This window comes from Carassius gibelio, chromosome B4 (assembly GCF_023724105.1).
Source record: "Carassius gibelio isolate Cgi1373 ecotype wild population from Czech Republic chromosome B4, carGib1.2-hapl.c, whole genome shotgun sequence".
NCBI lineage: Eukaryota > Metazoa > Chordata > Actinopteri > Cypriniformes > Cyprinidae > Carassius > Carassius gibelio.
Window position 1 is genome coordinate 13697171 of NC_068399.1, and position 15325 is coordinate 13712495.

The 15325-nt window shown below is 37.1% G+C and overlaps 1 protein-coding gene across 15 annotated transcripts in view; it reads left to right on the forward strand.

Annotated features, from left to right (window-relative positions):
* The window catches only part of LOC127956348 (membrane-associated guanylate kinase, WW and PDZ domain-containing protein 2), a 185026-nt gene that overhangs the window by 112658 nt on the left and 57043 nt on the right, over positions 1 to 15325 (forward strand). For all 15 annotated transcript variants that reach the window (XM_052554195.1, XM_052554196.1, XM_052554197.1 and 12 more), the window contains exons 4-6: positions 2349 to 2564; positions 5087 to 5291; positions 8779 to 8858. In XM_052554195.1, the coding sequence (XP_052410155.1) occupies positions 2349 to 2564; positions 5087 to 5291; positions 8779 to 8858 (501 nt within the window). The remainder of the gene's footprint in view (positions 1 to 2348; positions 2565 to 5086; positions 5292 to 8778; positions 8859 to 15325) is intronic.

Here is a 15325-nt window from a genome sequence, read left to right on the forward strand (position 1 = left end):
TTTAGGTACATGTCCATATTATAAAACAAATTAGCTTTTGTATATGTAGACCTATATATACTTCCATACTCACAAACTTGCAAAGACCCGCCCCACTTAGTTACTGTCGCTACGTCCGACAAGCAATGGTGCTCACACGACACCAATCATGTTCTCAAGCAGTGAAAAATACATTGTCTTGTCATTTTGGAATCCCCCCCAAAAGACATTTTTGTCCAAAATTTTCGCACATTGAAAAATAAATACGATCTTGCACTGATAATACGTTTGCAAACTTGCTCCGAAACTTCGTCTGATATTAAAAATATCGAGGTTCGATTTTCTTCATTTTTTGCATCCATAGCAATTTTTGAAGAGGTATTTTGACAATTCAGAGCAACGGTACAAGCAAACGCCAAAATCCAGAATGGTGATTGTTAGGGATGCACCGAAATGAAAATTCTTGGCCGATACCGAAAACCGAAAAAGAGAAAACCAAGGCCGAAAACCGAAACCGAAACACCGAAAGAAATTATGCCAATTATTAGTACAATTGCATTTATTGCTATGACCGTGTACTAACTTTACTAAAATTAAGACATTGCAATTGCATAAATTAATATTAAAGTTTCAAAGATAATTACAATTACATAACTTATTAAAAAAAAACATAAAAATACATAATTACAAATTATGCAAATATTTATTAAGCACATTGCAACAATGCACAAGTATAAAATAAAATTCTAACCAAAAATGTATCCCTCTCATGTGTATATTTAATAATAATGTACAGGCCTACTGGCCTGCAGAAAGGTTTTAAAATGAACAGTTCTCTCATAAAAACAAAGTGCATTTAGGTGAAGTGCATTTGAAATTGTTCTCTGTAGGACTAGAAAGTGCATCACTTCTCCAGTATAGGCAAGAGGTTTGTCACTTCTTGGGATGGGGACTTCAGACAGTTAACCAGCTGTTGAGCAGTTGAGCTTGTCATCTGCCTGACATTTGAGAAATATTTGAGAGAGTGTATTTAAATAGGGCCAGGGCATAAATAAACATTTTTATCAAATTAAAGCAGAAATCTAGCAGAAAATCTAGCAGAGTCTTTTCTGCGTTTCTGATCAGTCTGCACGCGGGTTCTCCGCATCCAGCGTGGCCTGGATCATTTCTCGTGCGCGCTGCCTTATTTCCGCATCTAAGTAATGGTTTTATAACGCGGATCAAGCACATTCGCGATGAAGTGCAGAGGATCCGAAAATATCTCAGTGAGACGTGTGCTAACAGACTCTATAAGACTGTACTTTTCTTTGTTTTTACTTCGTGGTCCGTCTTAATCTCTTTGTTAGGAGACGCTTTAGTGCTGCGAATAAAGGAATAAGAAGAGAGAGAATGTTCTCACTGGTGTTTAGTGAATGTCGCATGGAGCTCGTGGTCTGCGCTATGCAGCTGCACGTGCAGGTCGCGGTTTCTGTTTGCGTCATCACAACATTTCGGCCGTGTTGTTTCGGTGATAAAAGTCTATCGGCCGAAAACCGAAAAGGCCATTTTCGGCCGAAAATTTTCGGTGGCCGAAATTTCGGTGCATCCCTAGTGATTGTGAAGTTCATCTACTTTTTCTCTCAGCACAAAGCACTCTGAAGATCCTTGCAAACTGAGTTCACAGAAATTCGTGGTATTCTTTTTAATGTGGCTCCAGTATCGCTAACCAAGCATCAAACTGAGCCACTGACATCCTAAAGTAAACTTTGAATCGCCCGTGATAATCCTGCTGCTTCTTAATAAGGAGGCGGAACTCTCCTTCATCTCTATATCTCAGGTTTGGATGGAACCAATATTTGCTTTATTTTTAAGAAGCGAGAGGACAACAAAATCATCCTCCCTTCTTAAAGACTCCATTTATTACTGTTATTACAAATTTTTCGCAGCCGATTAATTAATACACATCGGACTCAGTGTGCAAGGTTTCTGTGTGTGACAAATTTTAGAATTTTAGTTGAATATGAAAAAACGCATACGAAAATTTTGGACTTAGTATGCAAGGACCTTAACACTACCCCAAAAATATATATATATTTTTTTCTTACTTTGAGAATAAAAAAAATAAAAAAATGTAATGTCATGTTGCCGGATGTCCTTAAAAGATGTGTCTGCAGATGCAGCTCACTTCTGGAAGCAATTTTGTCCCTAAAGTATAACTACAGTAAACACCCACTGGAAAAAGGTGCCTTGCTTATTGCCTGAGAGGCTGATAAACAACATGCAGGATGCTTCATCTTTCTCCATTCCTCCAGGTGTGACATGGTGGTGGCAGAGCTTACATTATAATCTTTCAAATGTCTGTTATGCATCAAATGTCTGATTGGTTGCAGATAACTATTACGGCACCCCGAAGCCCCCGGCAGAGCCCAACTCACTGCTGTTGAATGTAGCTGATCAGCTATTGCCAGGTGCAACACCCAGATCCCAGGGCAAACGCAGACGTAACAAGTCCGTCAGCAACATGGAGAAGGCTGGCATCGAGCCGCCCGAGGAGGAAGAGGAGGAGAGGCCCGTCATCAACGGCAATGGAGTGGCCATCACCCCAGGTGAGGAGCTCTCAATCAATTTAAGACGAAGAGAGATCTTGTCATGTGTGGCTCTCCGGTGTAGTAAATCCAGTTACTGCTGTGACCTCAGATCAGGGTTACTAGCATAGAGATGATTACTGTGAGGCCACTAGGTGCATCATCACAGCAACCGCCTCCACTCTAAATTACCTCATAGTAACCACTGTTGTCAAGGCAATAGCCTAGCAACTGTCGCGCCAGCATGTTATCACACGTTCCTTGTTTTTGCGCTCCATAAGAGCGGCTCTGCGGGGCAGAAACGTGCATCAAGTCTGGATGTACTGAAAAAAACCTTTTGTTTTCTACTGACTGAAATACAGTAGCATGCCATAGTGATTTAGAATCTAACACAGGGAGGGAATTGTTGATGTGTAGAAATATAAAGAACTGCCAGAGGAAAATGTATTGCTCAGAGCTCTTTTTTTTATAGCTCAGTGCACTTAAATTTAACATGCAATCAAAATGGACCCTATTTGCTTTCTTAATACAAGTTCCTGGTCTTTTTTTTTTCTTTTTTTTTTTTTTTGCACGATTCATCAGTCCATGTTATTTGAAAAATCTGAAACATTTAGTTGACATTGCCTAGACTGGAAATGATGATAACCAAAGGGCAAATAGCTGTTTAGGCAAGGTTTTCCGAGGTTTTCTGAATTCTTACCTGTTTTAATTGAATGTTGGTTAATGTTGATATAGTGATGTTTATGGTAATAATGAAGAGAGATTTGAAAAATAAGTGGGGGACCCTAAAAGGATAGTTAACCCAAAAATAAAAAAATTGTTCTGAGAGATTTTTGTACCTCCAATGAACTTCCACTCAAACTTTGATGCTTCCCAAAGTACAACAAGACATTGCAGCAGAAATCCATATGAACCGAACTCTTTAATCCAAGTCTTCTCCTTTATGTTGAATTTTTATCAATAAATTTAAGCTTTTTTACATACAAACCAATGCACATAAATAGAGCAAATCAAATATGGTAAATGGAAACTAACTTATATTTGCTAGACGTTTGAGAAACCTAATTGGTTCTTGTGTTTTAAGCAAGTACAGTTAAGATATACCATATTTCAATTTCATTTGTGTTTGAAAGATGAATAAAAAACTTTTCCAAATGATTTTGGAACAACATTTTGTTGGATGCAAGTGTTTCCTGTCAAAGTTATGCAAAGATTTGATTTCAAAAACAGTATCATTAAGTAGCTATTAAACCACATCTTATTTAACCTTAGAATGATCTAAAAGTAAAAAGAAAAAGAGCTGCTAAAGTCTGAACACTGGTCTTGCGAAATTTATCTTAAAATAGAGAAATAGAAACCAATAAGACGAATTTTGACAGCAAGTAAGAGTATATAATAAACTATGTTATTAATGTGGCTAGCTCAAATAATGTGGCCTTGGGATTTTATGTGAAATCTCTGACTTTTCATTGCATGCTATCTTGTGATATCTGAGCACAGTTTGAAATGTTGATGAAATGTCTGAGGGGACACATTCTTATGAGATAAGAATGTTCTTTATTTCTGTTATGAACCATCTTAGATGTACTGTTTCTGTATTTGCTATATATATATATATATATGGTGGTTTGCACATGCCTGGAACATATTCTAAATGTATCAACCATTGGCAAGTGTGACAAAAAGATGGTGTGCGCCTTTGATGGTTTTAAATGTTGTTTACTAGATAGACAACTCACTAGGTTTCAGAACCGAGCTTGTGTGTGTGTGATTGAGTGAAACTGTCCTTTCATTTTTCAGTTGATTAAAACATCAGTATTGCTGAATGTTATGGGATTCAGTGTCTTTTTCTTTCGTCTCTCCCTCTCTCTTCCCCTCGTTCTCTCCTCTGGGACCTCCAACCTCCATAACTCAAACTAGGACACGTTCGGCTCTCCATTTTTTTTCTTTCCTCTCTTCTTCTCTCTCACTTTCTCACCGCAGACTCCATTTGAATCACTCCGCTCTCAGTGCGGCTAACTCCATCTCTGTCTGTTCTTCCATCATTTCTTCCAGTCTTCTGTTGTTCTTTTTCTAACAAGCCCCTCTTAAAGTGACCTGCTTTTCAATTCTCTCAGAAACTCCAAATCTCAGTTACATCTCCCTCTCTTATAAATATTTTCTCTGTCTGTCTCGTTCACATTCACCGTTTTTTTTCTGTAGTCTTGGACTCTTGAGTTTCACCAGCCGTGCCAATAAAAGTTGGAGACGTCTCCCAGAATATAGCGCTGGACTATTGTAAATTTGACAGCTTCTTTTTAGAAGCGTAGCTTCTCTTGGTGGTTATTCTGTTGAATTGTATTACACCATTCATATTTTTTATCCACTTCTGCTGTCTGATTCTTTTTAATTGATTCCGGTGTTTAAATCGGAGATGTAGGCCTGCAGTTTCTCTTGTCTTAAGACTTTTCATTACAATATTGGTGAAAAGTAAAAAGCAGCAAGGTTTTTAGTTTTTGTCGAGGACTACTGTTAAAAGCATTTTTTTTTTTTTAATGTTTCAGAGTCCAGTGAACATGAAGACAAGAGTACGGATGCCTCAGGTGAGATTCCTACTACATGCCCCTCCGAAACCTCCACAGATGCCCCTAAAGAAGAGACAGAGCCACCAAAATCACCCCCCAAACCAGACGAGAATGACGAGTTGGGTCCTCTGCCAGATAACTGGGAGATGGCTTACACTGAGAAAGGAGAAGTGTACTTCATAGAGTGAGTATCTATTGTAAATCGGTCTGTTTTTCAGCTAATTAGAATAAGAATGGTCAAGTATAATCAACAGCATTGTTTAAAGGTGCATTCAGTACTAAGAGAGTTCAATGAATGTGAATAGTAATTTTGAAAAAATATGTAAAATCACGCACCATGTTGAGATCACTTGACCAGCTAGATATATTAAATTATATTTTATAATATGTACTGCATGTGTATAATCTATGCTAGATGATTATTTTAGTGAGAGAAGGCCCCAGGTTGTGAGCCTCCTGTGAGTTCCTTTATGAAAACAGATGATTACTACTATATTATGGTTTTCATAACATAAAAATGACTGTAAAGCGTGTATTTTAGTTATGGTGTGGCATGAGTTTTGATATTTGAGTTATGGTCACTGGACTGGTTTTGGGTCTTTTATTTGAAAAGTATCTGAGACTTTCAGTGGCCTAGGGCAACTGTGAATATAAATTAACAGAAATCATCGGAGCTGTTTTTTGCATGCATTGTTCAGACCATATTGAGTCTTGGTGCTCACGCAAGAAATACAGGTTCTAATTCTAACATCTGTTGATTACATTTCCAAGTCTTTCTCTGCTTGGTTGTTTGTTTTGTATCTTTTCATTTCATTTCATTTTTTTTTTTAACCATGCCCGGACCATGTACCTGCCCACATGCTGTTTATTAAATGAGTTAATAGAGTTCATTTAAAGCCTGAATCACTGAAAATATTTAAATATTGTGCAATGGCACAATCATGGATCAAAACCACTGTAATCCAGCCACCTGAATCATCTCTTTTAAATGCAAAAATAGTTTTGGACCGCACAGCACATCTGGATATACGCCCAGTTATAACACTCTATTAATCATTTGATTTATAGATGAAGCACTGTTGTTATGATCAATACAATTTTACATAAGCATCTCTGTTTACACTTGTTTCCATCAATCATAATAGTGCAACATTAATTGCACCGTACTTTTTCATTTCACCCCAGATGATTAGGCACATCCATAAATGAATAAACCATTTGTTAATAAATACATACATAGATTGCCATTTATATAATGAAGTTATATCAAGATAATGTATCTTACTGATTATGTACTAATATAAATAAATGAGTAAAAAGAATATAGTAATATACACACTTTCAATTTTCAATTTTTTTTTTTTTTTTTATGATACCTGTATGTCACTTACTAGGAAAGTGTGTGTGTGTGTTTAATATTCAAACTGTGGCTGTACAGTACTGTATTTTTCCACAGGGACAGTAGTTATTTTCTGTTGCATCGTTCATAACAGAAGCTGTATGTGAGTGACTCCGAATGATGCGAGGACAGTCTGTCACTGCTTCATGAAACACCACACACACAGACACACACACACACACAGTTTGCTCTGGCCCACACAGTGTGACTATTGAGGATTTAATGGAGTTGTCAAGCAGCCAATGGCGCCTTGTTTTTCTCGAGCTCCCTCACAGACAGAGCGTCTTTAATTCGCAAACTGTAGACACTTCTCCATATGTCTATCTCTCACCATGCACGCACACACACACACACACACACACACACACACACACACACACACTGGACCAGATTAATCACGACAAAATGTCTCTGTACATGCATTTAGTCACCATTTAAACTCTCAAAGCAACCAAACATAAGCTGCGGAAATGCACTGTGCCAATAGAAAGTCCTTTGATATGCTTTTATATTAAATACATTTTCTGTAAGAGAGAGATGAATCATAAAGAGACACTGGGGAGGAAGACACAAATTGAAAGACAGAGACACAAGGGCAGAAGTGTGGAGTGTCACAGAGAGCGAGCACATCAAAGGTGCCCCATCTTTTCGCCCCTGGCTGCAATTTCTCTTGCCAGTCGCTTGGCTGAGTGCCTTCAGTCGAGTCCCATCACTGAGACAGTCGAGTCTACCTTTTCCCCACTGATCTCATTGCTGGTTCTTCTGCTACTTTTGACAAAAATGAGTCTAGGGGAGGAATACACTAGCCCCCCAAACATACTGAATGTATGTTAATACATAGTATGCATGGACAAAAATGCTTCTTGCTTGTGTTCGGAAATGTGTCAGCATGCACTTAATAATACAACATACGTTTTTGGAGGTATAATGTTGCTGTCGAGCATCATGTCAAGCTAATTTGTTTTATTTTGTTTTTAGTTTAGGTTATTTTTAGTTGTTTTGTTTTGTTCTGTTTTGGTAAACCATGACTTTATGAATAGTTTCAGAACCTGTTGATGCCTAAATGCTCTTTGTTTTGTTTTGTTTTGTTTTGTTTTTGTTTTGTTTGGTTTGGTTTTGTTTGGGTTTTGTTTCATGGATTAACAAAACAACACCAATTTTGTTTTGTTGTCTGTGTAATTTATTAAACCATGACTTTGTAAATAGTATCACACATTGTCAATGCCCAAAAGCTCCAGGCTATGCTGTACCTGTAAAAGATGCAGCAACATTTATTTTTGATAGCATTTAAATTGTAGCATTTCATAGCAATCAACAGCAGTTAAATCATTTTGACATCAAAAATCATATCAAAAGCTGGCATCCACAGACAATCAAAAATAAAATGGTGTTGCGCAAAACCATGCTAGCCCTTATGCTTATGTAAAACAGTGTTTAGCCAGGAAAACAAAAAAAAAAGTTGAAATGTTTGGAGTCATGACTGGGTAATAGAGGGAATTCGTGGACCGCTTATACTTCAGTGCTATCTCAATATAATTGTAACTAATGGATGTAGCATTAATTAGCATAATTGGCTAATTAACGAAATGTTAATGTTGTATGAAATAGAGAGAAGGCAGTATCAACATTTTAAAAGGATCTGTCTCACACATACACGCACACACTCACATTTGCATCATCAGTTGCTGTACTCTCATTGGCTCTTTCCTAGATGGCCGTCATAGGAGCGGTCACGCTGCAGGACTATGACTCAACATTTCAGATACTTTCAGAACTTTGTTGGAGACTAAAACTAATTACAAAGACAATTAATTAGCCATTGGTAAGCATTGTACACTAAGCCACCGAAAACTGACAATTTTGCCAAATCCTTCAAAAGAAATGTTTATTATGACTGCTGAAATTGGTCTCAGATAACAAAACTGTGAGGAGAAAAACACTGTGATTTAAATAGTTTAGCAAAATCGCCGCTCATGTTTGGTTTTCCTCCATTATACAATAAGTCACTCACATCTTCTTCACCATCTCTCTCCTCCTCCTCTCTTTCTTGCTGTGCTAATGAGAAGCTTACAGCTAATTAAAAGTATCGATTGCCATTTTGTTAAGCTAAACTTTTTTTCTCACACTCGTTTAGAGATGAGCTCTCCAGAGACTTCCTTTCAGTCTCTCAATTCTCCTCAGCATGACGATTTACAGTAGCAGTCTGCACCACTCTCATCTCTCTCTCGTCTTCATCTCTTTTCCTTTTCTGCTCCATTTCTCTCCTCCCCAGCCACAATACGAAGACGACGTCCTGGTTGGACCCCCGGCTTGCGAAGAAAGCGAAGCCCCCAGAAGAATGCAAAGAGAATGGTTAGTGCAGCTATCTTTCATTTCTCTCTGTATGTTTTGATTCTGTTTGTTTGACTCTCCAAATGGAGGAGTTTGGATGACCAAAGAGAAATCTTTAAATCTACTGAAATAAAGCAACTAGCCACAATAGGTTGTGTTTTAGCAGTTTTACCACAGTTATGAAGTGTTGTCAGATGAAATGTGTAGCGGATATTGCTTATTGGTTTTATAAAACAACAGAAAAGGTCTGATCTGATAAAATACCAATTTTACTAAAATTCTTTAATAAATATAGTTCATTATCCTAACTGCTGGCTGTTTATGGTTGCTAAGTATAAGTTACTTCTATAACATTTGTATCTAGAGACAATAATTTTTTTAGAGAATGGGTAGCCAGCATGTTTCTGCAGGGCTGCCATACTACTGAGTTTAACTCCAACCCTAATCAAATACAAATACCAGTTAATCAAGTGTTTCAGGATTCATGAAAATCACAGCAAGGTGTGTTGGACAGGGTTTAACCTCAAGTGAACAGGAAGATAGCCCTCAAGGAGCAGGGTTAGTGAACATACTGTAGAAATTTGGGGTTAAACTCCTTGATGTGGACAGGTGATCAAGCACATAAGCCACTCAGAACAGTTGGTCAAGCTGGTCCCGTAGCCCCTCAACAGAGCACATTTTGAATGTCTCCATCGTCTAACACACTTGATTCAACACTCCAGCTCATAAGAAGAGAGAGTGCAAGAGCTAAATTGAGTGTTTCTGATAACCCATTCGACACATCCAAAATATGCAGTGGTGTACACTACTATTACCTTAGCAACAGAAAACACCATAGAAATCCCAACCACAACAACCCTAGGCTACGTCTACATTAATCCACATACATTTGAAAACAGGGTTTGCATTTCAAAACACTCTGCGGCCACACTTGCATTTTCCAACATTTTCCAAAAATTACTCATCCAAACTGAAACACTGGAAAATATGAAATTTGCAGTACATTCAAATGAGATCCACTACAAAGTTATAAAAGTTATTTAGTCAAGAATAGTGTGCAATCTTTTGTTATTTGATCATTGTTAAAGTGCGGACAGCAGTGCTAGGATTATGCAACAGACATTATACAGCTCAGTGCCTTCATGCAGTTAATCAACAAAGCATCAGCACCCTCTTAATGCAATTATAATGATGAATTTTGGAAATATTGCAATTAAACTTTACCTCATGTAAATGCAGTACTTCGATATAAATAATGTGATTAAGCTCATAATCACAGCAAGCAAAATCGTATTTACATAGGTGGCATATGCCAATTTTAATCAAAATATACTGGCATGTAAACATCATAAAGCGATTAAGTAACACATTCAATTATTAAAGTAGCACGTAACAGGCACGATACTGGTATAAAGATAGATGCCTATTGGTTTATCGTTTGCAATGTCTGCATTACAATGCAAAAACAGCATTTTCAAATTTAGCATTTTCCCAAAACTCGCAAAAAGGCCATCTCAGTGTGAATGGAATGCCAGAAAAATATATGTTTTCAAACTAAAACATATTATAGTGTGGACAAGGCCTAATAATGTCCTACCAACCCCGAACAGCCTAGCAGCAGTATAACAACACCCTGGCAAACATCTACCATTACCATATTAATCTCCCATAAATGCTAAAAGGAACATTCAGAATACCTTAAGAACCACATTGCAGTGCCTTAGCAATGTCCCACAACACCTTTGCATTGTAGTGGCATGTTTTGCACAGAACAGCCAAGAAGATCCTAGCAACTGTCTCCCAATGTCATACCAACCACCCAATACACCCTAGCAGCCACTTTAAATGTGCTTAAAAAAAACATTGAGTGGTGGTGAATTTTGCACTGGCAAACACCTCTCACATATTCTACAGCAAGTGTAGCAATCCAGTTTTTCCTCAGGTTACTCTCCACTCTACTTCTAGCACTCATAAGTGTGTTTGTGAAATGATCTTGAGCTGGAGCATCTCAAAGTGAATACACTGTTAAATTAATCATGTCTGCAAGTGTATTCTCCGCTGTTTTACCTGATAGTAGGGTTTATTCATCACCACCTTCTTCCCAGTTCACACGTTCGTGCACGAAAAACTAACTCAATGTTTGGGGTATAATCAACTGTGCCAGGGCATCAGGGGCTGCTTGTTAGCATGCATGTGCGAGACAGCGCATTTCACATGTCAGCGGATTCCCGCGGTTCAAAGGCCTGTCAGCCAGCGTTGTGAAAACACTCATCACTGCGGATTTGCGCGGACGCGTGCGTTGCGTAATTCGGCCGCCCTCTTTTGTTTCGAAACTGAAGGGAAGACACAGCTCTGGATGCAAATCAAAGTCATCTGCTGTTTTCTTTAATACTGTCACACTCGTGTTCCTAGACTGTTTGTTTCCCCGCGAATATTTACCGCAGCACGGAGTGAAGTTTCCGTAGATGTGCCACAGTCGTCTCTCCTGTTTACCTGTCATCTCGGCTCTCTCCCTGTGTCGATGTTTCTCTCTGATGGTGCGAATTCCCTGGGTTTGCGAGTGAATGAATAAGCACAACTATCATGTCTCTCTGTGTCTGACGCTCGTGTTTCATCGCATTTCATCATTTCTGAAGCCGTCACTGTCAGCGAGGACCCCGAAAAAAATATAACAGATTCACAAGCGCCGGGAACAGGTGGAGATATGATTACAGAAACAGATGCATGGATGGACTGATGGATGGATGCGGCTTTATCAATTGACAGCTGTTTCAGTGCAGGAATTATATTTGTTTTCTCAGTGATAATGTACAAATTAGCTAAATTAATGAACAAAATGTACACGCCAAGGCCCAACAGAGTCGCGTAACAGCACACAGCGGTGTGATTTTCCCTGAGATGTTTATTCATGAAAGTTGCATGAGGTGTCACAGCAATTCTGTGTCATTGTGCATTCTTAGAACGACGAAAAGCCTAATTTTCCAGCAACAATTGAGATTGAAATTGAAATAGATAATTCTGGTTCATAAATGTCCCCTGATAACAGCATTTTCTTTTCTTTTTTATTTAGTAGATATTGCTTTTAGTTTTGTGCATTTTCTCATGAGTAATTAGTTGAGTTGCCATCAGAATTGGTTTTATCCTTCATAAATGCTTACACTCACATAATTCCATGTGTTTTAGACACACTGTAAAAAATTTCTGTAAATTTACAGCATATTAACAGCGTAAATATACAGTACTGAACTGTTTTCTAAAATTACGGTCTCTTACCGTAAATGCACACGTGATCGGTGGGAGAGGGGGAACCAAAGGCTAGCTGACGCATGGAGGAGCATGGTTTCAGTCAAAGTTTTATGGATTTCATCTCAAGTTGAGGCTCATTTACAGGTAAGCAGATCAAAGTCTGAATAAATTTTTATCTTAAACTGCAGCGTTTTTTTTTTAATGTGGGCACAATATTTTAATTTACCTTTGACAAATCTTGCCAAGACGGTGAACTAGCATGTATGCAATTTTTACAAATTTCTCCTGAAAGTTAAGTGTGTATGAGTGTGTTTGTGAAGGATTTGCATCGTTTTTTTTTCTTTCCTGGTGTAAAATCCTGTAAATGTTAAACTTGTAAATAGTTAAATATAAAATACTTGCGTTCGCTGATTATTTAATTGGATATGAATTGAACATATTTGGCAACTTTAGAAGATGAGCACGTGATCGGTGGGGGAGGGGAGCAACGGTTAGCGTCTGATACCAGAGAAAAGTCTCTGTGAATAAAACGGATATTATCTCAAATATAATCTCGATTACAGATTGCAGATAACGAGGATATGAAGTAAGTGTGTTTTCCTGATTTTCTGAAACACTTATTTGCACAATTATATTTACATTTTGCATTGGCGCCAACCCAGTGTAGTTTAAAATGGAGGATTTGTTTTATTTGCATTAATGTTGCTAAGTTAGGTGCGTATAAAGTTGGTAACTTATATATTATCCTTATATATTGGGAAATCGAAAATAGGCCTGTAAACTTAATTTTACTTAGGAAGCATAAACTCATCGCCTTTTGCATGAGCACTTGACTGGATAGATGGAAAGAGTAGCGTTAACGTTATGGTGAGAAACGTTTGTTTTTTTCGGAGTGACACATTAGTCTTTCAATATAAGTCGTATCTAAAACTAGTTAGAGTGTAATCTAAATTTGTTAATAAAGTGGGCTTTGTATGTGAGCACATTTTAATTTTAATTTTGCACTGGATTTATTGGCACAAATCTCTATATCACAGAGGAAACGTTACTTCATTCACTTACATTCTAACTTGTTCCTCAGCCTCAAATACAGTTTTGTGTGTGTGTGAGAGTGTGTGTGAGAGAGAGAGAGAGAGAGAGAGTGTGTGTGTGAGAGAGAGAGAGAGAGAGTGTGTGTGTGTGTGTGAGAGAGAGAGAGGAAGAGGAGAGAGCAGTAGACAGAATATTTTTAAGTGTTTTTAATGAAAAGTTGGAGGATGTCCCAGGATGAGAACAAAGATATGGTACACCTGCTTGTCAAGATTCTAACGTTAATGTCCCACTTCCAGGAACATGAAGATGGACTGGTTTCACATGCAGATGTAAGTATTTAATTTTCTTCTTTCCACTTCACCACATTATATTATGTAATATTATTATTTGTGTATTGTGTGTTCTCTACAGGTTGCAGCATCTGCATCTGAGGTTGAGAAGACACTCAATCTACCTGCCAATCCTCATCTGATTTTGCTGGGTTAGTGTGTCATTGCACATGATGAAGAAGAAACATTTACTGATGGCTGAGATCTAAAATTGTTAACATTGCTGTTGTGCACAATTGTTAAAATTGCTTCTTCTTTTTTTGTGAGTGTCCAGTCAACATTTTTGACTGCAGTTGCAAGTGTTTGCTGTGCACTACATCTTCAACCTGCAGTATCAAGAGGCGGCTTGTTGCACGTTAGAGTTTTTTCAAAGGTAAGTGTTTTCCTTTTTGCGTATGTTTTAATCACTCTCTTAGAATCTGTGGTAACACTTTATAATAAGTATACAGTAGTAAAGTAATAAATTATTTGCAAACTAGTTACCTCAACCTTTCTCCTGTGTTCTACTTGTGTTCTTCCATTTCAGTTTTTTCAGTTCATCATCTGAAACACTGTCAAATGTGGTTTTATTCGCATGCCAGACACAGAGAAAATAGGAGAAAGGCATGTAGATCCACATTAAATCCAAACGAGTCAGAATATATATATAGATCGTTTGCAAATGATTTATAAGTGCTTTATTACGTCATACTTATTATAAAGTTTTACAAAATTAATCTAAATTCTAAACCAAATTAATTAATCAGAATTTTGAAAAATGGTTATTATACACTTCGGTAATGTGTAATGCAACTTTCCTTAGATGATTCTATGGAATAAACCCAGAAAGAGGCTCAAAGACCTGCCGAGGCAAGGTAGTCTCCAAGAAGACGGGGAAGGTGGTGAATAAGAAGTCCACTACAGTCAATCCAAAGGTTGCCACTCTACAAAAAAATCGAATGGACTTCAAATGGGACTTCATCTAGGCAAGTGAAGTTACACATACATTTTCATTAAATACAGTTCTTAATACAACTTATTTCACAGTTTACACACACAGAATATTTCTCACATTTAAACTTGTTTAACAAAAAAAAAATCAACATTTAAAAGTAGTCAGTTGAAAAAGACTGGTGTGACTCATTTTGGTTACTAACGTTGCGTCCCTGTAGTTTGCATTACATAAAATAAAATAATTTACAGCAAAGAAACGGTTTTATAAATAAAATCCACAAACCTATATTTGACCCAAAAAAAAGTCGTCAGTGGCACTGAGAACTACCCTGAAGAGGATACAGTCCGCACTCATTACAACCCCTATGTTGTTGCGACTGTTCAGTCCCAGGTTACACAAAAACTATCCAAACACACAAAAAAATTTCGAGGTTGAAATAATATAATGATTTTATTAAAACATGAATTTTTTTATTTCTTTTTTTTTTTTGAGTACATGCACACTATTAATCAGTTTAGTTGGTCCACTAATGTTGCTCAAAGTCTGCTTAATATTTAACTTAACACTCATGAAGAAATTAAGTAAATATGTTTTATAATTTTTTTTGTTTTGTTTTAACTTTTTCAAATTACATCTTAATGGTTAAAATACATTTTAGAAATACGTTTTATTCTCAAATTCCATTTTTATTCCTGTTACAATTAAAACATGGAATAACAATTGTGTAATTATTCCTTAAACATCATTTTTAATGATTATTATTATTTTTATTACTATAATTCTTATTTGTATTATTATATTACTTTGAAAATGACATATTCTACTGTACAAAAGTGATATATTTCCGTCACAATCACATCACATTAGACCGAACCTTTATTTTGAAGGATTGATGTGAAGACACTTGATTTTTTTTTTTTTTTTTGTGTATGTGGGATAGAGCTGCA